The 25,368-nt window shown below is 36.8% G+C and overlaps 1 protein-coding gene across 3 annotated transcripts in view; it reads left to right on the forward strand.

Annotated features, from left to right (window-relative positions):
• IL1RAP (interleukin 1 receptor accessory protein) overlaps positions 1–25,368 on the forward strand; it is a 152,196-nt gene that overhangs the window by 96,199 nt on the left and 30,629 nt on the right. For all 3 annotated transcript variants that reach the window (XM_077117878.1, XM_077117879.1, XM_077117877.1), the window contains 2 exons: positions 768–1,053; positions 3,909–4,095. In XM_077117878.1, coding sequence (XP_076973993.1) covers positions 768–1,053; positions 3,909–4,095 — 473 coding nt within the window. The remainder of the gene's footprint in view (positions 1–767; positions 1,054–3,908; positions 4,096–25,368) is intronic.

Consider the following 25,368-nt stretch of genomic DNA (forward strand, 5'->3'; position numbering starts at 1 on the left):
TCTTTAAAAAATAAGTAATCATTATTTTCAAATGAATACACCAGTGGTTATTTTTTACAATAAAAAATAAATTGAAAAAATCATTACAAATTGTATTTGTCTCTGAGTCATTGAAATTCTAGCCCTTTTGCTCCCCTATGAGTATCATGAAGACCTCTTGACTTCTTGGAGGCCCCAGTCACGCTGTCCAATATGGTAGCCGGTATACAAGACACATGTAGCTGGTCCCCATTGGGATGTGTGGTAAATGTAAAGTACACTAACTTTTGTAGATTTAATGCAAAAATGAAACAAAAAATGTAAAATACTTCATTCATATATTTTGGATAATTTGGATATATTGAATTTCATAAAATATATTATTAAAATTAATTTCCCCTACTTTTTAATTTTTTTTCCTGTGACTACCAGGACGTTTAAAATGATGTACATGGCTTACATTATAGTTCTACAGGTTCCTAGAATTATCTCCCGTCCACCTGAGGGTTCTTAAGCCGGTGAAAGAGCAACTGTCCCATACTTTGTAAAATTCACCAGGGTCAAGCCATCAGATCAAATCTTTATCCAGGAGATAATACTCAAACAAAAAAGAAAGGGGGGGAAGTCTTTTCTTCACGCTACTCTGTGCCGTTGTTAGGGGGAGACTAATGAAGATGACAAGGAAAGGGGGATCCTGGAAGAGAAGGGCATCCTGAGGGGAAGGTGTGTTCTCTGGAGGCCTTTGTGAGGTGACTCACCTGCCCTGTCTTTCTTTGTGACTGTTCCAGAACGCTGCGATGACTGGGGACTAGATACCATGAGGCAAATCCAAGTGTTTGAAAACGAGCCAGCGCGCATCAAGTGCCCACTCTTTGAGCACTTCTTGAAGTTTAACTACAGCACAGCCCATTCAGCTGGTCTTACCCTCATCTGGTACTGGACTGGGCAGGATCGAGACCTTGAGGAACCGATAAACTTCCGCCTCCCCGAGAACCGCACTCGGAAGGAGAAAGACGTGCTCTGGTTTCGGCCCATCCTCCTCAATGACACGGGCAACTATACCTGCATGCTAAGGTACCTGACACTCAGCAGAGGCTTTCTCTTCACTGTGTAGTCCCTGGGCTTTTGTACAACAACGCCTTAGCCATGGCGGTAGGGAGGGAAGCAGGCATTTAGGAAGAGTTCCACTTCCCCTCAGCAGTTCAATGAGGTGGGCTGGAGGAGGTGGAGAGAAAACGGTTGCTACCCCCAGGAACATTTTCCACAGAGTTCTTTTCAGACTGTTGAGTGCATCAGAGTTGTCTAAGAGTGGAACCTTGTTTATTTGCTCCTTTACTCTGATGCCAGAGTCTGACTACCCTCCTACCTCATCTGGAGGCATCTAATTTCCTAGACAATGAGCAGAGCGTATCTCCTTATCTGATGGAAATACCGAAAGCTTCCCATTGTCCTGATGCGATTTCTAAACCGGGAATGACCTTAAACGGAACCACGTGGAATTGTAAGCCTGGGTGTCTTTAAGGCCAAAGAATTACATTCATCCTTCAGTATTTTACTGTTTGTCTTCTTGCCCCAGTACACCTGTTGTGATGACATTCACATTCTTTTTGAGTTTTGGAGCTGGAAAAGCCAGTCCAACTCCTATTCATCACTTTTTTTTTTAAAATCAAAAAACGTATCTTTACATTCAGCTGAAATTTACCATCTACAAATCCCACCCACAGGACCCTTTTTTCCACTCACTAGGCCTCTCCTTAAATGCAGGCAGAAATCAGCCCTGCCACACCCCCTTGCCTCTGTCCTGCCGTTGTCACAAGTGATCTCTAGTTAAACACCCCTCCCCGCTTACCCCTCTACCCCTCCCACTGTATTTATTCTTCATTCATAAGTCTTTGGGTTTTTGCTATGTGTCTGGCAGCCTAGATAGAAGTCACCACAATGGTTGAAAAGTGAATGGCCCATTATTGCTTAACTTTAAAAAAATTAGTTACTTTTTTTAACTTTCTTTTAATTGTATAATATAACATATATATATATATATATATATCAAAGAAAGAAGAAGCAATAGTTTTCAAAGCGCTCTTCAACAAGTAGTTATAGGACAGATCCCAGAATTTATCTTGGACTACTAGTTACTTTTTTTTTTATTATGCTTTGGTCCCTTTCTTATTGGTCTGTGCGTAACCACGAGTTTTATATCTACTCTATTCATTTAACAAGTATCATTCAGCACCTACTGAAAAGTTCAGACACTGTACTAGATGGAAGGGTATAAGAAGCCAGCCATAAAGTTTCCTTGTAGAACTTACCCTTTACAGAAGATATGTATGTGTATATATATGTGTGATATATATATATATCAATAAATCATGATACAAACATCAGTCAAGAGAGATTCCAAGTCTCTCAGGGAATTAGAGGTAATTTGGTATGGGGTGGGTAGAGATGGGTGGAGGAAGACTTAGAAGGGTGGGGGTTGAGGAAGGAAGGCCCTTCAGACAGAGTGAATGACCTGTTTTGTAACATAATAGAGTTCCCAGTTATCCTAAAAAGTTCTGTGTGTGTGTGTTCATGTACTTTGCCCTTCAAGCTTAATTTTCTAAATTAGGAAATTTAATCCTATAATTTACAAAAAAGATAATATATCATGACCAAGTGGGTTTATCTTGAAAACATGAATGTGTATCAACATTCAAAAATAAATGTATTTCAGTACATTAACAGAATAAAGGAGAGAAATCATAGCATTGTCTCAGTAGATGCATCAAAGGCCTTAGACAAAATTCAACATCCATTCATCAAAAAAGCTCTCAGCAAAGTAATATTACAGGGAACTTCAACAGTTTGATAAAGGACTTTTATGAAAATCCTACAGATATTACATGGTAAAATACAGAGTCCTTGTCCCTTAAGACTGAGAATCACTACTTCTGTATAACATTAGACTTATGCACCTGCACAATACAATGAGCTAGAAATAAGGAATAAAAAGCAAAATGATTAGAAAAGAAAAAAATAATGTTTTTTCTCCAGAAGCCATAATCGTTCAGTTTTAATAGGTGTTTACAACAACTTTGAATGGTTATACCATAATTTTCTTTATAGGTTTCCTTTTGGTGGACTTTGCTATGATTCCTGTGCTGAGATAGCATTGTGATGGACAGTTTTGATCATGTGCTCAAACATGAGATAACTATGTTCCTCTTTTTCCATGCTTCTATCATTAAAAAAAAAATTTCTAGAAATAGGATGACTAGGTAAAAAGATGAGCCTTTTTAAAATTTTATGATTCTGGAAACATACTTCTTTTCCAAAGGTGGTTTACACCATTATCAGCAGTGAGTAAATATGCCATTCTCACCATAGCCTAACCTGCCCTGAGTATTATTCAGAATGTTTTAGTATAAAATGATTATATAGATATATAGGAATATATAGGAACATATCTTAGCTATATAGGAATATATAGGCTCATAACTTAAAATATGAATATTTTTGTACATTAATAGAAGTTGATTCCGTGTCTTTTAAAATTCTGTAGTATCAGTTGGTATAGGAAAGACCTTCATAACCCACTTGCATTATATGAACGCACACATAAATGAAGTCTCAAAGCACAGTATGGGTTGCAAGAGTAGTTCAGTAGTAGAATTCTGGCCTGTCATGCAGGAGGAGACTCGGGTTCAATTCCCTGCCCGTGCACTCACCATCCCCCTCAATCTCTGCCAAAATAAAAATTCAACAAATGGTATTGCCATAACAGGATAGTCACATGGAAAAAGAACGAAATGTGAGCCCACCATACAGCATACAAAAAAAAAAAAAAAAAAAAAAAAACACAGTATGACATTAACCAGTTTTAATGTATTTGTTGTATTAAATTAAATAAATTCAAGTCTGACCATTCATTTGTATAATTCTCTTTCCAGGAATGCCACGTATTGCAGCAAAGTTGCGTTTCCCCTGGAAGTTGTTCAAAAAGACAAATGCTTCAATTCCCCCATGAAACTCCCAGTGCATAGACTGTATTTGGAGTATAATATCCAGAAGATCACTTGTCCAAATGTAGATGGGTTTTTTCCTTCCAGTGTGAAACCAACTATCACCTGGTATAAGGTAAGCAAACTAGAGGACGTTTTTACTCTCTCTAAATGATAACCCTTTATTGTTGAATTAAATGCAGAAACTAGGGTTTTTTCCCTCACAATTTCTGATTCTTTCCTTAATAACATTATACAAATCTCATTGCTTTCTCACTTTGTACCACTTTAAAGGAAGGTTTGGAAGGGCACTTTGCCTCAACTCACCATTTGTGAAATTGCATTCACTGCAATGTCAAAACTAGCTTATCTTTATTAACGTTGTATGAGATACCTTTTGAGAAATGCTGCAATTTCTCTTCTACTCACTGCTAAATCAGAGCTTCCACTTATTGGTCATCTGCTGACTTTCAGCTCCTTGGTTGTTCAGCACTGCTTTATTTCACTTGTGTGTGTTTTCTTATTCCATCAAGGGGATTTGGCAAGTGTTAAATGAAAAGGGTGTGTGTTAGAGGTAACTACTTGTTGTAGTGGCATGGTTTTTTTGGGGGGATGCATGGTCCGGGAATCAAACCCAGGTCTCCGACATGCAAGGTGAGCATTCTATCGCTGAACCACCGGTAGTGGCATAGTTTTTAATCTCTTTGAGTCTCCACGTTAACCAAACCCAGAAACCCTTGGACAACGTTTCACAACAAAACTCAGTGACAGGATATCCCTGAGAACCACTTTCCATAAGGTGAGTGAGACCAACCACCCATGGTTCTAAGATGCTATTGTGTCAGTATCTATAGAGAAAAGGACAAACGGATAACTATGGGGTTTTTGGCAGACTTGAGAACAGGAGAACCCCAAAATAGCCAACCAGTTTCACTGAAAAGTATGATGGGCCAATTTGAGAACAGCCGCTGAAATTAGGAGGGATTTTGTATTCTCTGAATGCCAGAGACCCACGGTAAGAAGTTCTGAAGAGGTTGGAGCAGTTCTAGCCCCCAAAACTTTTCAAAACAACCAGTAACACCAAGGTGACACTTCTGGAAATGGAATGGAAAACTAAGCAGGATCAGGAAAATAGAGAGAAAGAAAAGAGAAGGGCTGGCTAAAAGAGGAGGAAAGGAACAGGTTCATCTCAAGACCAAGCCATTATAACATTGAAGCTTTGTGAATGTAGGAAATCCTGCCATATTCTAAAATTAAGAAAAAAAAAAGCTAGTTTCATACAAAAATGAACAAAAAACTGTAGCAAGGGTAAAACTCCATTCAAAGTTTTAGGGAAAAGGAGAACATGAAGCAGAATATTATCTCTATGGGTAAAAAAAAAAGCATGTCAGAAGCACATATAGTAACACACTATTTCAAAAATGAGCTAAACAGCATTAATAAAATGATGCAAGTTGTGAAAGAATGACATAAATAATAATTATGAAAGTTCAGAAAGTATGCAACTTAGTAAAAAAATAGGAAGAAGAAAATAAATCATTTCAGAAATGAAGCTCAAGTTGTGGAACATAGCAAATAAGCATAATATATGATGACTTAAGATTAGTAGAATATGAAAGGGAGAAACATTTTAAAAATAAAAGTAAATAATGAGTAAACCAAAAAGTTCAGAATGATTATACCATTATCAAATAAAATAAACTTTAAGACAATGGCTATTACCAGAGGTAAAAGAGAGACATTTCATAATACAAGGATCAATTCATCAGAAAGACATTACAATAATAAATTTGCATATGCTTAATAATAAAGTATTAAGATATGTGAAGCAAGAGTTGACAGAATTCAAGAGAGAAATAGACAAGATAGACAATTCTACAATCGTAGCTGAAAATTTTAAGATCTGCTCTAAGCAATTGATAAAACATCCAGACAAACATTTCAATAAATCATAAAAGGTATGAACACTATCCATCACCTTGACATAATTGATATTTTTAGAACAGTACACCAAAATGTTGCAGGTGCATATTCTTTCCAAGTTTGTATGATATGTTCACCAAGATATGCCATAATCTGGACACAGCAAAAACTGATCTGCGGTAGAAAAACCTTACAATAGTGACTGCTTCTGGTAAGTGGAGATGGGGTTTGACTGGGAATGTTCATGAGTAATAGCAGTATGTTCTATATCTGGGCAGGAGGTTGAGTGACACATATTATTAAATTGTCAAAATTCAGCTAGTGGTACACTTAAGATTTGTGCATTTTATTGTATGTAAATTTTATGACAAAAGAAAAATAGAGATATTGAATTCTACGTAATGATATGCAAAAATATTTAAAGGAAGGGTATACAGATTCCTGTCATTTATTTTGGAATGTATCAGGAAATAATGTGAATTCATGTACGCCTGGCAGAATGAATAGATGGATAGAAATATTATAAAGCAATAATGACAAGAAGTTAATTGTGGATTCTAGGTGGTGAGTGTGTGAATGTTCACTGAAAAATACTTTCAAAATTTTCTATGTGAATTTTTTCATAGTAGAATTTTGGGAAATGTAAATGTAAAAAGTGAGGAAATGAAGAAAGAGTATAAATAAAGGGGACAAAGTCATAAATGAAGAAAAAGATAAAAATTTTAAGAGTGACAAATCTGAAGATGGGCATAGAAAATCCCTCATGTATCTACTGGAATTCCCTGAAGAAGATCACAAAGCAAGAGCACCAATCAAATACTAAATGTTGTAATTCAACAAAGCATTCCTTAAATTATGAAATTACATATTGAATAAGCACTTGCATACCCGAGAATATTGACCCAGAACAACCAACAATACCAAGACTGGAATTAAAAAGAAAGACAGAAAAATGTTCTTTGGGTTTCTAGACAAAAGAACTTTATCAGGTACAGAAAATTAGCTTATAATCAGATTTTTCAACAGCAGTGCTTCATGTATGAAGAAAATGGAGTAACATACTTAAGATAGTTAAGAAAAGAATGTGTGAGCCAAATATCTTACATCCAGGAAAAATATACGTTTGAATCCAAAGTTATGAACATGTGAAAACTCAGGGAATATTATTTCCATCAAGTCTTTCTGAGGAATCTACTAGAAGAGAAGATTCAAACAATCAAAAAATGACTAGTGTGACATCAGTGTTAGGACTAGTCATGAGTAGTAAATGTATACTAGTCATGAGCATTAAATGTATAGTTATTTGTAAAACTAAGACTAAATAAAGGTTTAAAAACACATAGTATTGCATGTAATAGCTCTACGATCCAAGGGTTAAGTTCAGTCAGGAAAAAAAATATGCCATTCTCAGTAAATTATATTGATGGTTGTGGTGTTAGTATGGCTTTTCTGACATTTCTGTGGAATAAAGAAAATGAGTAATTATGGGATATTAATTACTCATTTTCTTGATTGCTAAGATTTTCTGAGTGGAAGAATGAAGATGCAAATTTAGTATAGAAGAGGCTAAGTAAAACTTACCCCCTGTGGTTCTGTATTTGAATGAATGTATTAGTAATATATAGTAAATCATATAAATATATACAATATATAGATAAATATATTATAGACATAAATATATAAAAATGTATTAAACAATAACCAACCCTAGTGCTCAGATTATGGTCTTGAAATATCATTTCCCACTAAAAGAAACCTGGCTTTTTTTTTTTGAGAAATGAATGACTCTTTGTCTGGGGAAGGAAATATACAAGGTGGATCTGGAACATTTGTCATTAGTTAGCAAGTAAGTTCTAAATCTTTACTAGAATTATGCCAAAATAACTTAAAATCTGTCATGGTCAGGTTCATGTGTCAACTTGGCCAGGTGGTGGTGCCTGTTTGTCTGGTTGGGCAAGTGCTGGCCTGTCTGTTGCTATGAGGACATTTCATAGAATTAAATCATGATCATGTCAGCTGCATCCACAGCTGATTCCATTTGTAACCAGCCAAGGGGAGTGTCTTCTGCAATGAGTGATACTTAATCTAATCGCTGGAAGACTTTTAGGGAGGATTCAGAAGAGATAGTCTCTCTTCCTGCTTTGGCCGGTGAGCCTCTCCTGTAGAGTTTGTCCAGACCCTTCATTGGAGTCGCCAGCTTCACAGTCTGCCCTACGGATTTTGGACTGTACATCCCCACAATTACGTGAGACACTTATAAATTTTATATCTATGGATATTTCCTGCTGATTCTGTTTCTCTAGAGAACCCTAGCTAATACAGAAACCAACTTGAAGGGTCTCCCATTAACCAAAGATGCAACAATTTGAGCTTCATTAAGGATAATGATTGCATGGTGTTGGAGCTCATGAAATAAGTTTAAATACATACATTCATAATGACATTTCAAAAATATAATTGTTTGCATTTGGACAATGATAAGAAATAAGTTTATGATCTTGAAAACCAGTTAAGTAGAGCAAAATAATCAAGTATTATTCTGCCTTTCCTATATGGAATGGACTATTTTGTAATGAAGTAATATGGAGAAGTGTCTTTTTATAAAATTTTCCTACTCTTAAATTGATAAGGAATGATAGAGTACCATCATTTTGCAATCCCCAAGGAGTTAGTAAATCTAAGCATTAAGCGTCAATGACTGCTAAGATCATCAGAAGAGAAATAGTCAGACATTAATTTCCTTCTAATGAAAGAGCACAATATTACCATAATCTTGTCAAAAAGATTAAACCTGAATGTAATCAAGCCTTTAGATATTACTTCTATTTTGCAAGAAATATAGAGAACAGAGGAATATATTAAAATGTACCATAAGTTTACAATAAATAGAATGTAGACTGTGGGACACTTTATAGGCCAAGTACTCTGGGTTCTTCAACAGATAAACCATAAGAAAAGGAAATCCATGGATCAGAAATATATGGATTAAAAGAAACATATAAAATGCATTGGAAAAAAAAGGTGGGTGAGATCATAGTGTCAAGGGATACACATATAGGTGAAAAAATTATAAATGAAAACAAAGAAATGATTATGCTATGAAAGTACAGAGCGTGGTTGCTCTGTGGGAGTAAAGGAGCTGAGATTGTCTCAGGGTGCATGGAAGGCCTTCAGTGGTGGCTGGGCAAAATCCCATTTCCAGACCTGAGTGGTGATTACAAGAATGTTTACCTTCTAATAATTCATTAAGTTATACATTTTTGAGTGGTTTTCTGCATGTTTTATTTTGTAATAAAATGAGAGAGGGAGAGTGAGAGACTGTTTAAGAGATATAACAACCAATTGCAATATATGGACCTCATTTGAATTCTTTCAAACAGGCTATAAATAAAGCAAGTTTTGAGAAAATCAGGGGAAACTGAATACTGACGGTATCAATGAGTCGTTATTTTTTAAACTGTGATAATGGTTCTACAGTTATGCTTGCAGAGAGAGTCCTAGTTTTAGAAATACACACAAAAATATTTACAAATAGAATTATATGAGGTCAGTGATTTGTTTCAAAATCATCTTGATGTATAGTGAATGGGTATAGATGAAATAAGAAACGTGAACTGATCGTGGTTGAGGCTAGGTATGAATACAGAGAATCTGTATATATTCCCTTCAAGATCATTTTTTCATATTTGTCAAAAGCATAAAAGATGATTGAAAGAAAGTATTGACAGGTTTATCTCCATCAGTGTAATATGTCTTCCAGTTAAAAAATATGTACATTTGCTTACCTGATAATCAAGTTATCTCACCTCAAACCCTACTCTGTTCTTTCATACTTTGAATGGTCTGGACAAAGATGAATTACTTTTATTCCAATACATACTCTATCATTTCCCTCCTCCCCACTTTCTCCATTCATTCCCTCTACCTGAAATGCCCTCTCTTTATCCCATTCTGACCTCCCTCATTAGTCTTCTGTGTCGAAAACCAATTCTTTCTTCAGAATAGATTAAATTCTACCACCTGTATGAAGTGTTCCCTATTCCCTCCACCTGGAAGTAATTTTTCACCTCATATAAACTCCCAAAGCAGTTTATTTATGCCTGTTTCAGTGCCATTTCTCACTGCCTTTATTGTTTTATAGTCATTTATTCACGCATATATTAAGCATACACTTGTTGAAGATCAAACTGTGTTCAAAGGACTCTGGAGAACACTGTGATGAATGAGATATATGCTTTACCCTATATAGCCCCAAAGAAGTTCACAATTTAATACAGACAATTAAGAATTCTTACTCTTATCAAAATGTAGACTTCTACATTCCCCGTGAATGATAAAGAGAAATTGTAGGTTTTAATAAGAGGGAGAAAATTACATGTTGCACCCTATGGGACTGTTTCTTGGAGGCAACACTGTGCCATATCCATCTCTGCATCGCCAGTGGTTCCCAGATTTCTGTTCTTCCTCCCTGGATGGATGGTGGTGCTATTAACCCAGGTATGGAATAGTGGAGGAGGAGGAGGAAGTTAGGGGGTAAGCAATGGATTTAGGTGATGTCATGTTGAGTTTGAGGTGTCAGTGAAACATGTAGGTGGCAGCAAGTAGCAGGCTGAGGCTACATGTGTGTGGGTCTGGAACTCAGGAGAGACGTCAAAGATGGAGACAGAATTGGATGCATCTACATAGTGATTGAAGCCCTGAGGAAGACTGAATAAAGTGAGAAGAGGAACTACAGTTAAACTCTGGAAAGAATGAGCATGGTGTGAATGGAGGCGGAAAATCTTGGAAGGAAACTGAAAAAAAAAGTTATAGGGGTGAAATTATCACCGTAAGATGGTATGCAGCTGTGTGTAAGTAACCAGAAAGGACAGCCAGGAACCTGCCAATTTTTTTAGTCTCTGATGCCGAAGGGGTTGCTATTGATGTGTAGTGTACTGCTTTTTGTTTCTCTGCCTTTGGGTAATTCACTGATCCTTTAATCTCAAGAATTTTTGGGAACAAAACCAGGGTTTTGGTAGCCATATTCCATGGTTGCTGCATAACAGGTCTGACATTGCTTTTCATTTTACATCTTCCACATCTTTTCCATGCAGCCGTCTAGGTATCTTGGGCCTTCTACATCAGTCTTCAGCTTCCTTTCTTCTAGCTCGATGAAGCACTGAATTCTAGGACTTCTGATGGTCTTGTTAGGCTACTCAACAGTGGATTTGGACTCTGAATTTTGGGTCTCTTAACCTGGTCTTTATATTTGTGCAATCTTGAGACAATCTCTTCCTTTATCTCAGTTTCTCTACTTCTAACATAGAGACCTTAAAGTTTCCAACCCTCCATTTTCTGAGTTTTTACATAGCTTTAAATGTTGGTGGCTCTACCTGGTCTGTTAGCCAATACTAATCATTAATTTTTATGGAACAAGCTATAAATTCCATTATGGGTATGTTATGATTAATAACCAAAAATGAAGTTCTTCCATTCTCTTATAGGTCGTTATAACTCCTCTTCCCCACCTCAGACAACATTACATTTTTTAGATTCATCCATATAATTACATATACTGTACCTCATTCACTTAAAATGCTATATCGTACATCATTGTATCAATTTATTTATCCATTCTTCTTTTGGTGAACTGTTAAGCTATTTTTCATTTTTCACTATTTCAGGCATGTTCAATAAAAATTCTTACAGATATTCTTGAATATATATATGGTATATGTCTTGTGAGAAGATGGAATGTAATGGAATCAGGGTCATGTGGTATATATATGTACAAGTTTACTAGATATTGCCCATTGACTTTCTCATGTGGTTGTAACAATTTACATCATCTCTCCCAGTAATGTTTGAGAGTTCTCGATACAGCACATCCTTGTCAATACTTGGCATTAAAAGACTTTAAAAAATGTAGTTTTTTTAAAAATATATTCATATACCATATAGTCATCCAAAGTGTACAGTCAGTGGTTCATGGTATCATCATATACCTGTGATTCATCACCCCAATCAATTTTTGAACATTTTCATTACTCCAAAAAAAGTAAAAGTAAGACTATAAATAAAAATAAAAAAGAAAACCCAGAACATCTCATGCCCCATATCCCCACACTTTTATTCGTTTATTTTTTGTCTTTATTTCCCTATCCAGCTGTCCATATAGTGGTTAAAGGAAGTGTCAGTCACAAGGTTTTCACAATCACATGGTTACACCATAAACGCTATATAGTGATACAGTTATCTTCTAAAACTAAGGCTACTGGATTACAGTTCAACAGTTTCAGGCATTTCCTTCTAGCTATTCTAATATGCTAAAAACTGAAAAGGGATATCTCTATACTGCATAAAAACAACCTTCAGAATGATCTTTCAACTTTATTTTAAATCTCTCAGCCACTGGAACTTTATTTTGTTTCATTTCTCTTCCCTCTTTTGGTCAAGAAGTCTTTCTCAATCCCACGATGCCAGGGCCAGGCTCATCCCCAGGAGTCTTGTCCCACATTGCTAGGGAGAAGTACACACCTGGGAGTTGGGCAGCATGTACCTGCCTAGTTGACTTAGAAAGGGAGGCAACCTGGGAGCAACAAAAGAGGTTCTCTGGTGGTGACTCTTGGGCATAATTATAAGTAGGCTCAGCTTCTCCATTGCAGGAAAAAGTTTCATAAGGGCAAGCCCCAAGATCAAGGGCTTGGCCTATAAAATTAGTAGGCTGCATTGCTTGTGAGAATATCAAGAATTCCCCAGTGGGGAAGTTGAATATTTCCTCCTTTCTCCCCAGTACCCTAAGGGGACTTTACAACTATTTTTTAATTTTTGCCCAGATTACTCTGCGGTGTATTAGGGCATCACATTAACCTATACAGACCAACAAGATCTTACTTCTTATTTATGGCTCCATGAAATTATGGTATTCGAATAAACTGACCATACAAGTTAGATATTGTGCTACCGAATATATAAATCTTGCACAAAATAAACATCTCTTTCTTTGGTCTCATTACAGAAGTTGAAGTTTAAGACAAGAGTCAATATAGTCCTTTACTTACTCTGATTTACCTTAGTCCTCACCACATCTAATTCATTTGTATATCTAATTGAAGTCTGATCTCTTTTTTAGCTTCTTTTTAGCAGTTGCTGTATGGGGTAATGTTGACTTTCATAGCTACAGAACACTAGCTGTGAGTCTCAGGTGTTGTACAGATAACTGAAGTTCTAGGAAACAACCAAATGATATACAGAGAGCTCAGCATCTCAGAATTTAGAAATAACCATTAAACTCAGGAATAGATGTGACTTCTGTAAGAGTTTGCAATCAAGGAACCTTTAAATAAGCTTTCCTCTTACAGTCTATGCTCTTGAATTCAATTCTCAGAGTTTGAGCATTATAATTGTTCCATATTTGTGAAGTGTTTTAATATTTTCTTTTCATTTTTGGCTTATTTCACTCAACATACAGTCCTCAAGTTTCATTCACCTAATTGTTTGACTCACAACTTCCTTCTTTCTTGTAAACCTACTCAATATTCCATTGTATGTGTACCCCACAGTTCACCCTTCTGTTTATCAGTTGGCATACCGTTAGGCCACCTATGTCCATTGCATATTGTGATTATTGCCACTATAAGCACCAGTGTGCAAAAGTCCATTCGTGTCCCTGTTCTCAGTTCTTCCAAGTATATAGCTAATAATGGGGTTGCAGGATCATGTGGGAACCCTATGCTTAGCTTCCTGTGGAACCAGTCCTCCAGAGTGGCTGCCATATTCTATTTCCCTACCAACAGTGGATAGATACATCTCTTTCTCTGCATTTTCTCCAGCCCCTGTATCTTTCTGTTTATTTTTGAAACAGTTTTATTCACACACCGTGCAATCCATTCTAAGTAGACAATCAATAGTTCCTGGTATAATCACATAGTTATGAATTCACCACCACAAGCCATATGAGGATATTTCCATTTCTCCTGAAAAGAAAGAAGAGGGAGAAAAAGAGAATAAAAAATAAGAATAAAATAAAATAAAAAGGAGAAACAAAACCACCACCACCAAAATCCCATACCCCTCCCTTTTATCAACCCCTCCCATTGACACAGCTTTGGTGTATTGCCTTTATTACTTGTAAGGGAAGCATATTACAATGTTACTGTTTACAGAGTCCCTAATTTGTATTGACTGTACTTTTTTCATATACCATCTCATTTTCAACCCTTTCCATTGCTGACATTCATTTGTTCTACTTCATGTAAAAACATTCTTATATTTGTATATTTAATCACCATTATTGCCTACCCTAGGTTTTGCTCAGTTATGCCTTCTTAGTCTTTATCTTATATCTTTCCTTCTGGTGTCATGCGTGCCTCCTTGCCTTCCTCTTTTAACCGCACTCAGACTCAGCTTTGTTCAGTCTACATACAATATTGTGCTACCATCAGATAGTATTGTGCTATCCATTTGTGGATCTTTACAGTCAATCCTGTTGAACATTCTGTACTCTTTCAGCATCAAATGTCCAATCACTATCCTTTTTCTATCTTCTGATAATGTGTTTTCTCAACTTTAACTCTTCAAGTTCACTCATTAATGTCAGTTCATATTAGTGAGACTGTACAGTGTGTGTCTGTTTCTGGCTGATTTTACTCAACAAAATATTCTCAAGGTACATCCACATTGTTCCATGCTTCACGACTTTATTCTGTCTTATAGCTGTGTAATATTCCGTCATATGTATATACCACGGTTTGTCTCTTCACTTGTCCTTTTATGGACAGTTGTCCTGTTTTCATCTCTTAGCAATTGTGACTAATGCTCCTATAAACATTTGGCACGCAAATGTCCATTCAGGTCCTTGCCTTCAGTTCCTCTGAACATGTACCTAGTAAGGTGATTCCTGGATCATATGTTAATTCTGTATTTAACTTCCTGAGGAACCATCAAACTGCCTTCCAGAGAAGTTGCACCATTCTGCATTTCCACCAACAGTGAATAAGTGTTGCTCTTTCCCCACATCCTCCCCAGCACTCACGTTCGGTTTTTTTTTTCTGATAATAGCCATTCTACTAGGTGTAAGATAATAGCTCATTGTAGTTTTTTTTATTAATTAACGGAAAAAAAGAAATTAACCCAACATTTAGAAATCATACCATTCTACATATGCAATCAGTAATTCTTAACATCATCACATAGATGCATGATCATCGTTTCTTAGTACATTTGCATCGGTTTAGAAGAACTAGCAACACAACAGAAAAAGATATAGAATGTTAATATAGAGAAAAAAACAAAAGTAATAATAATAGTAAAAAAAAAAAACCTATAGCTCAGATGCAGCTTCATTCAGTGTTTTAACATGATTACTTTACAATTAGGTATTATTGTGCTGTCCATTTTTGAGTTTTTGTATCTAGTCCTGTTGCACCGTCTGTATCCCTTCAGCTCCAATTACCCATTATCTTACCCTGATTCTAACTCCTGCTGGACTCTGTTACCAATGACATATTCCAAGTTTATTCTCTAATGTCGGTACACATCAGTGGGACCATACAGTATTTATCCTTTAGTTTTTGGCTAGACTCACTCAGCGTAATGTTCTCTAGGTCCATCCATGTTATTACATGCTTCATAAGTTTATCCTGTCTTAAAGCTGCATAATATTCCATCGTATGTATGTACCACAGTTTGTTTAGCCACTCGTCTGTTGATGGACATTTTGGCTGTTTCCATCTCTTTGCAATTGTAAATAACGCTGCTATAAACATTGGTGTGCAAATGTCCGTTTGTGTCTTTGCCCTTAAGTCCTTTGAGTAGATACCTAGCAATGGTATTGCTGGGTCGTATGGCAATTCTATATTCAGCTTTTTGAGGAACCGCCAAACTGCCTTCCACAGTGGTTGCACCCTTTGACATTCCCACCAACAGTGGATAAGTGTGCCTCTTTCTCCGCATCCTCTCCAGCACTTGTCATTTTCTGTTTTGTTGATAATGGCCATTCTGGTGGGTGTGAGATGATATCTCATTGTGGTTTTGATTTGCATTTCTCTAATGGCCAGGGACATTGAGCATCTCTTCATGTGCCTTTTGGCCATTTGTATTTCCTGTTCTGATAGGTGTCTGTTCAAGTCTTTTTCCCATTTTGTGATTGGGTTGGCTGTCTTTTTGTTGTTGTTGAGTTGAACAATCTCTTTATAAATTCTGGATACTAGACCTTTATCTGATATGTCATTTCCAAATATTATCTTCCATTGTGTAGGCTGTCTTTCTACTTTCTTGATGAAGTTCTTTGATGCACAAAAGTGTTTAATTTTGAGGAGTTCCCATTTGTTTATTTCCTTCTTCAGTGCTCTTGCTTTAGGTTTAAGGTCCATAAAACTGCATCCAACTGTAAGTTTCATAAGATATCTCCCTACATTTTCCTCTAACTGTTTTATGGTCTTAGACCTAATGTTTAGATATTTGATCCATTTTGAGTTAACTTTTGTATAGGGTGTGAGATACGGGTCTTCTTTCATTCTTTTGCATATGGATATCCAGTTCTCTAGGCACCATTTATTGAAGAGACTGTTCTGTCCCAGGTGAGTTGGCTTGACTGCCTTATCAAAGATCAAATGTCCATAGATGAGAGGGTCTATATCTGAGCACTCTATTCGATTGCATTGGTCGATATATCTATCTTTATGCCAATACCATGCTGTTTTGACCACTGTGGCTTCATTATATGCCTTAAAGTCAGGCAGCGCGAGACCTCCAGCTTCGTTTTTTTTCCTCAAGATGTTTTTAGCAATTCGGGGCACCCTGCCCTTCCAGATAAATTTGCTTATTGGTTTTTCTGTTTCTGAAAAATAAGTTGTTGGGATTTTGATTGGTATTGCATTGAATCTGTAAATCAATTTAGGTAGGATTGACATCTTAACTATATTTAGTCTTCCAATCCATGAACACGGTATGCCCTTCCATCTATTTAGGTCTTCTGTGATTTCTTTTAACAGCTTTTTGTAGTTTTCTTATATAGGTTTTTTGTCTCTTTAGTTAAATTTATTCCTAGGTATTTTATTCTTTTAGTTGCAATTGTAAATGGGATTCGTTTCTTGATTTCCCCCTCAGCTTGTTCATTACTAGTGTATAGAAATGCTACAGATTTTTGAATGTTGATCTTGTAACCTGCTACTTTGCTGTACTCATTCATTAGCCCTAGTAGTTTTGTTGTGGATTTTTCTGGGTTTTCGACGTATAGTATCATATCGTCTGCAAACAGTGATAGTTTTACTTCTTCCTTTCCAATTTTGATGCCTTGTATTTCTTTTTTTTGTCTAATTGCTCTGGCTAGAACCTCCAACACAATGTTGAATGATAGTGGTGATAGCGGACATCCTTGTCTTGTTCCTGATCTTAGGGGGAAAGTTTTCAATTTTTCCCCATTGAGGATGATATTAGCTGTGGGTTTTTCATATATTCCCTCTATCATTTAAAGGAAGTTCCCTTGTATTCCTATCTTTTGAAGTGTTTTCAACAGGAAAGGATGTTGAATCTTGTCAAATGCCTTCTCTGCATCAATTGAGATGATCATGTGATTTTTCTGCTTTGATTTGTTGATATGGTGTATTACATTAATTGATTTTCTTATGTTGAACCATCCTTGCATACCTGGGATGAATCCTACTTGGTCATGATGTATAATTCTTTTAGTGTGTTGTTGGATACGATTTGCTAGAATTTTATTGAGGATTTTTGCATCTATATTCATTAGAGAGATTGGTCTGTAGTTTTCTTTTTTTGTAATATCTTTGCCTGGTTTTGGTATGAGGGTGACGTTGGCTTCATAGAATGAATTAGGTAGTTTTCCCTCCACTTCGATTTTTTTGAAGAGTTTGAGGAGAGTTGGTACTAATTCTTTCTGGAATGTTTGATAGAATTCACATGTGAAGCCGTCTGGTCCTGGACTTTTCTTTTTAGGAAGCTTTTGAATGACTAATTCAATTTCTTTACTTGTGATTGGTTTGTTGAGGTCATCCATTTCTTCTTGAGTCAAAGTTGGTTGTTCATGTCTTTCCAGGAACCCATCCATTTCATCTAAATTGTTGTATTTATTAGCGTAAAGTTGTTCATAGTATCCTGTTATTACCTCCTTTATTTCTGTGAGGTCAGTAGTTATGTCTCCTCTTCCATTTCTGATCTTATTTATTTGCATCCTCTCTCTTCTTCTTTTTGTCAATCTTGATAAGGGCCCATCAATCTTATTGATTTTCTCATAGAACCAACTTCTGGTCTTATTGATTTTCTCTATTGTTTTCATGTTTTCAATTTCATTTATTTCTGCTCTAATCTTTGTTATTTCTTTCCTTTTGCTTGCTTTGGGATTAGTTTGCTGTTCTTTCTCCAGTTCTTCCAAGTGGACAGTTAATTCCTGCATTTTTGCCTTTTCTTCTTTTCTGATATAGGCATTTAGGGCAATAAATTTCCCTCTTAGCACTGCCTATTCTGCGCCCCATAAGTTTTGATATGTTGTGTTTTCATTTTCATTTGCCTCGAGGTATTTACTAATTTCTCTTACAATTTCTTCTTTGACCCACTCGTTGTTTAAGAGTGTGTATAATTCTTTTAGGTGTTGCTAGATTCTATTTGTGAGTATTTTGTTGAGGATCTTTGCATCTATATTCATTAAGCAGATTAGTATGTAATTTCTTTTTTCTTGTAATGTGTTTGTCTGGCTTTGGTATTAGGGTGATGTTAGCTTCATAAAATGGGTTAAATAGCTTTCCCTCTTCAATTTTTTTAGAACGTTTGAGCAGGATGTTACTAATTCTTTCTTGAATGCTTGATAGAATTCCCATGTGAAGCCATCTGGTCCTGGGCTTTTCTTCTTGGGGAGCTTTTTGATGACTGTTTCAGTCCCTTTATTAGTGATTGGTTTGTTGAGGTCATCTGTTTCTTCTGGAGTCGGTGTTGGTTGTTCATGCCTTTCCAGGAAGTTGTCCGTTTCATCTGTGTTGTCCAGTTTATTAGCATATAGTTCCTCATTTATCAGGCTTTTACACTTTTGCCAGCTGTGTGGTTGAACATCTTTTCATAAGTGAATTAACCATTCAAATATTCAGGCTCTCTTTCCTGTAGACTGTTTTTTTCCTTTGACCATGTTCCTTTCCCATTGTCTGTGTTTTTCTTATGGATTTGTGGAAATTCTTGGCAGATTTATTTGTATGTGTATATAAATATTTTTGGCTATGTGCTTTGCAAAATTTCTTCCAAATCCACAGTGTTTTTTGCATGTTTCCCTTTGCTTTGTTATCAACTGAACTCCCTTTGTTAATGCTGTAGAAGGAGTCTCTTTTAGTAACACAAATTACTATATTAGGATTAAAAGATACGTTAGTTTTAATCAGTTCCAATAAATTTGCTGTCTTATTAGCACCAACTTGAAAACTGCTGAACTGAATAAAGGAAAAGGAAAGGAACATTTTAATTTTTTTGCGTTTTACCAACACAGTCAGCGTGCTAGGTGCTTTATATGTTATTCTGTATAATGCTATAGCCTTACAAGGTAGAGATTATCTTTACAGATTAGAAAACAGAGGCTCCGAAAGGTAAATAACAATAGCTAACATTTATAGATCCCAGGAATTGTTCCAAATTTTTTGACTGTATTATCACTTAATCCTCTCTAAATGTTTATGGAGCAGACTCTGTTGCTTTCCCCAATTTATAGGTGCATTACAGAGTGGGTGAGTAAATGCCTAAGGTCTCAGAGTTAAGGTCCTATACAGTCTGTTTTTTTCTTTTACATTATGCTATATATTTTTTATATTATGTTATATAACTTACTCAAAACAATCCAAATGATAATGGGAGAATCTGGGATTCCAGTCCAGTTCTTTGTGGCTATAAAACCTGTACTCATCGGAAATGACACAGGGAAGGATGGTGTCACCTTTACTTAAGGGGCTGGAAGGGCAGGTTGTCTTTAAATCCAGGTTGGGTTGTTGGGCTGTGGGCTAAACTATGGGATTTAGTGTAATCTGTGAATATGAGGACCCAGGGAAATCAGACAGGGTTTTCAAAAAAACTGACCTGAGGGAACAGAAATCCAAATGGTCCTTTATCAAAATTGCAGAAGAGATGGGGAAGGGATAGATTTTCCTCCACTACCTGTTTTTCTTCCTCTTTCCTCCTCTTTTCTGCATGGCAGGGTTTCCTTTATTCAGGGCCCAGAATTCACAGTTCTTTAAACCAGCAACCCTGGGTGTTAAATTGATGCTCAGTAATGTTGTTGAATAAACCAAGTTTTGTAACTTGTCTGGAAAGCAAATCAGAGTTTGCGAGTGATTTGCTGAATTCCAAAATTAGCTCATAAAAGAACTTCTGGACTATAGCATGTATTAAAACTGTAGACTGCCTGTTTATTTACATATAGGGGTCACCAAATATTTAACAGTAAACACACAGGTGAGTGTGGTCCTTTTGTTGTTGCTATTATTATTATTGGATTCACTTAAAATATGACAAGCCATCCTACCTTCTATATTACTTGATTAATTCCTTTTCTCATTGTTATAAGTGAATATTTGAAATCTTATTTTCCAGAAACATACTTGAAAGAAAAGGCAATTTCTCCTCTCTCACTGAGGATCAGAGGAACCACTTTATTTGGGGATTTGGATATTATATTTATGACAGCTGCTAAAATGCTCTAAACTGCCATTTAGCAGAATGAAGCAGAATGAAGGAGAGAGTAATTTGAAAAAGCTGGTTGTTCTTCAACCCATTGTGCACATAAAAAATGGCATATTACTTCCACTTCTAATTTTATGCATGAAATTAATGAATATCGGTTGGCTAGTTTTTATAAACCTCTCTCAGAAATAGGAAAATCTTAGCTTTTTCTGAGAAAGTGCCATCATAAAAGCACATTTCTGAGAAATGCCAGGCTTAGCTTTCTTTGTTGGTATAACACATGCTATTGTTAAGTTAGTCCATGGTCTGTGTAATAGACTTTATTTTTAAAGAACTTGCTTCAGTTTGATTTTACAACTGACTTAGGCTTGGTTCTTACTCTCTCTCTTCCATACACTTCCTTTACAGTGATTTTTAATCTTTTGGTATGAGGGGGGTATGTGTAATTTTCTTTGAGAACTATATACATATATTCCATATATTCTTTTTTTTTTAACTTTTTTCTTGCATAGTATAACAAATATACAAACTAAGGAAATAAAAAAGCCATAGTTTTCAAAGCATCTTCAACAAGTGCTTACTTGTTGAAGTATATTCTTATACATACAGCTTTGATACATAGTTTCAGGGATTTCAAGGACCCAGGACTCAGCCTTTACATGTAAAGACATAAAGCCCAATTCAAATATCTATGAAGCCGTAAGACTGAATCAAGCCTAGGGAACCACCTGCTCTATACTTTGATAGCACTGAATTCATGTCTTATATTTGTTACTATAATAACTGTATTTCTTCTTCTGTACAAGGTAGCAAGCCCACTCTCTCTTTGTTTTCCCTAGAAACCAAGCACACAGTATAAAACAAAGCCAATATGTGCTGAATTTAGGAATTGATTAAATAATTGAATGAATTAGATTGGACCATAAATTACGTGAGAATAAGGGCCATTTTTCTTTTTATGGCCATTGTATGTTGCAAACACCGTGACTGGCCTTTAGGAGGCTGGTTGTTGTTAATACTTGTGTAGACAATGGAGGACTTAATTCTGTTCATTGGAAGTGACTGGTTTACAAAACTGTTTTGAGACTTTGTGGCAAACCTTGGAGGCGTTGTCTACATTTTGACCATAACAGAGTATGATGTATCTTATAGTACCAACTTCATCTTGGATGCAGAAGCTTTAGTAGATATTCCCAAGCTGTTCCAACCTTTTATCTAAGATCATCTCTTTGTGCCCCTACTTCCACTTCTCCTGTCCATCATACCAACCGCCCGCTCCAAATCTAATAATCCATACACTTATGTTCTTCTCCACACATACCTTCTCTATGAGCTCCCAATGGTCTTTGCTTCTATAAATTCATATTTTTGGTCATGCAACATAAATGTATTGAGCCCCTACCATGTGCCAAGGTTTTGGCAAGTTGCAGGATGTGCAGGTATGGGACTCATCTGCTCTATTAGCCCCCACAGAAGTCATTTTCTAAAGGAGATGTCAACAAATAAACTGCACTGGACAATGTTAAACAGGTAAGGATGGCCTTATACAAGAGGCTCTTATAGGAGGGGAGAGAGAGAGTAGAACTCAATTCTCTGGGAACAAAGGACAGCAGGCTTTTTAAAAGGGCTGAGAGTGGGTTGGAAGAAGAAACACTGGAAGATTGTAAAGGGGGTTAGATCACTGGTGGGTGAGTGATTAACCGAGGTTGCAATTAGGATGGTTTGGTTCCACCTAGATGGGTGAAGGATTTCTTGAGGTTGCAATTAGGACCACTTGATTCTCAATGTTTTCCTTTGTCATAATTAGGCCACCTGGAGTCTGTAAAGATCTGGGAAAGAGGAAGAGGGAGATAAGGAACTGCTGTTTAAGAGCTTCTCAGGCCTCTGGATAACAGAAAGGCTGGGGTGAGAGGGAGAGGGAAGGGAGAGATCCAGGGCAAGAATGGCTCAGTTTGAAGTTGACTTTTTCTTTTTCCTGCAGTCTGAGTTGGTTGTCTCTGCAATCGGCAGTCAGGATGGGGAGAGGAAGTGAGGAGTAAGGCTGGCAGCATGGTCAAGAGAAAGAAAAAGAGGTTGTGGCCAGAGGAGATGGACATGAAGACAATAATGATGTTATTCAGCACTAACGAGAAGGGCAAAATGCTGTGAGAGCACAGTGCAGGGGAACTTGTTCATTGTTTTTTCCTGTGTCTGCAGTTTCCCTTTCCCATGTCTCCCTTCCTCCTCAATAGCTGTTAATAATCCATTTATCCTTTAAGATCTAGCCCAAGGCTCCCTTCTTTGTGAAGATTTTCTAAATGTTTTCTGTTGGCTCTCACCCACCCTCCATCTGCCTTTCATTGTATGTGTTGCAATCTTCCACTGGACTGTAAATACCTGTAAGTTAGGAACTATGTCTGTTTCCTCATATACTTCTTTACAGGTTGCAGGTTTATGGAATGGAAACACTTGGTTTTTCTTAGTCATGACATCCTCCCTACCCATCCCCCGCCCCGCCTTCCCCCCGCTTCCTCACAAAATTCATTTCCACTTGGGGATGGCAAAGCCATTTCTTGGGCTGCTCTTCATATATACATTGTTGTAGGTTGTCATGGCAACCATTCCCTGGTTAGAAAAGTTGCTCCCCTGCTTAACTTCTCCCTTAGAATTCAGAATGAGGAACTGATGGGTCAGCTAGAAGGATGACTGGTCTTCTAGTCAGACAAGGGTGGGCTACACAGTGGAAAATTCACCTCCCGTTAACCCATTCCTTGTATTTGGAAACACGTTTCTTCGTCTTTGTCTGCCCAGATCTTTGTTTCTATCTGTTTTCTTCTGGATTCCAGAAATGCTTTAAAAATCATTATAAAAATCATTATAAAATTTACAGGATTTACTTTCAGGAATGCTTTATTGCATATAAAAATCTCCTGTATGTCTCAGGTGCCTTTGCTGAAGGGTCTGGAGATGGGGCTGCTGATAAAAAATAGAATAATGGGCAGAAGCAAAACTAAAGAGAGAACTAACCGGATGCAGCAGGTTAAAGTTATTGGGCATTTATAGCTCAACAATACCGTGAAAGTACTGCCACCACACATACAAACTTAGAATGAAAAATATTTCCTTGCTTTCCTTTTCAAAAATGCCATAGGCCTAATAGCTTTGAAGTGGCTACAGAAAGCTCCTTTCAGCACATTCTTAAGAAATGCTGTTGGCAAGTTCAGCATTAATAGCTGACTTCTCATCCTCAAGAGTTTCCTTTTCCAGTTCCCCAGTAATTGCAGGAATTAGCATCGTTTAAGTGCTAAATCCATATCGGGCAGTTAGCACTGGGGCTGGGTCCAGGCCTGACATAGGTGCGAGGACTACAGAATAAGGTGGGGAGGCAACAGTGTGTGGAGCTAAATGCAAGGACCTGGAAATAGTAAATTTAGGTTCAAATTTCAGCTCCAACACTGCCCTGCTCTGTGACAGTGGCACTTAACTTTTCTAGACCTTTGTTTTCTTCTCAACTACTAAATGGGGTTAAGGGTACTGCGAACTTTGGAATAAGGAACAAATGAGATAATAGAGCACATGTAAAATGTAGCTATCAGTATAATTTTTCCAGCCTGAACTCACTGATTGCTGAGAAAGACGCGTTCACTCTTAGTGACAAAGCTAGTGAAAGAGAGTCGGCAATCTGGAGATCTGAGTTTTAGCTCTGCCCTGTGTTGTCTAGATGAATACCTCTTTGTCTCATTTTGTTTTCCATTTGTAAAGTGTCCTAGTTTGCTAGCTGCCAGAATGCAATATACCAGAAACAAAATGGCTTTTAAAAAGAGGAATTTAAAAAGTTGCTAGTTTACAATTCTAAGGCCCAGAAAAGGTCCCAATTACAACAAGTCTATAGAAATGTCCAATCAAAGGCATCCATCCAGGGAAAGATACCTTGGTTCAAGAAGGCCGATGAAGTTCAGGATCTCTCTCTCAAGTGAAAAGACACATGGTGAACATAGTCAGGACTTCTCTCTCAGCTGGAAGGGCACGTGGTGAACACGGTGCCATCTGCTAGCTTTCTCTCCTGGCTTCCTATTTCTTGAAACTCCCGGGGAGGCATTTTCCTTCTTCATCTCCAAAGGTCACTGGCTAGTGGGCTGTCTGCTTCTCGTGGCTGTCATTCTTCTCTGGCTCTCTCTGAATCTCTTTCATTCTCCAAAATGTTTCCTCCTCTACGGGACTCCAGAAACTTATCAAGGCCCACCCGAGCGGGTGGAGACATGTTGTCACCTAATCAAGCTTAACAACCATGCTTGATCAAATCACATCTCCAGGGAGATGATCTGATTACAGTTTCAAACATACAATATTGAATAGGGATTATTCTGCCTTTATGAAATGGGATTTAGATTAAAACATGGCTTTTCTAGGGGACGTACATCCTTGCAAACCAGCACATAAAGCTAGAACATATTAAGTTTTTTTAAAAATATTTTTATTGAGAAATCTTCACACACATATAGTCCATACATGGTGTACAATCAGTGCTCACAATATCATCACATAGTTGCATATTTCTCACCGTGATCATTCTTAGAATATTTGCATTACTCCAGAAAAAGAAATCAAAAGAAAAAAAAAACAAAACTCATACACCCCAAACCCCTTACCACCCCCGTCATTAACCATAGTATTTCAATCAACCCAATTTTTCTTACCGTTTAACACCCCTATTATTTATTTATTTTTAGCCTTATTTTTTTTTTTACTCATCTATGCATATCCTGAAACACAAGTTTTTCACAATCACATGATCGCATCATAAAAACTACATAGTTATGTTAGTCTTCTTCAAGAATCAAGGCTCCCAAAACAC

The sequence above is a fragment of the Tamandua tetradactyla genome, chromosome 10 (assembly GCF_023851605.1).
Source record: "Tamandua tetradactyla isolate mTamTet1 chromosome 10, mTamTet1.pri, whole genome shotgun sequence".
Taxonomy (NCBI): domain Eukaryota; kingdom Metazoa; phylum Chordata; class Mammalia; order Pilosa; family Myrmecophagidae; genus Tamandua; species Tamandua tetradactyla.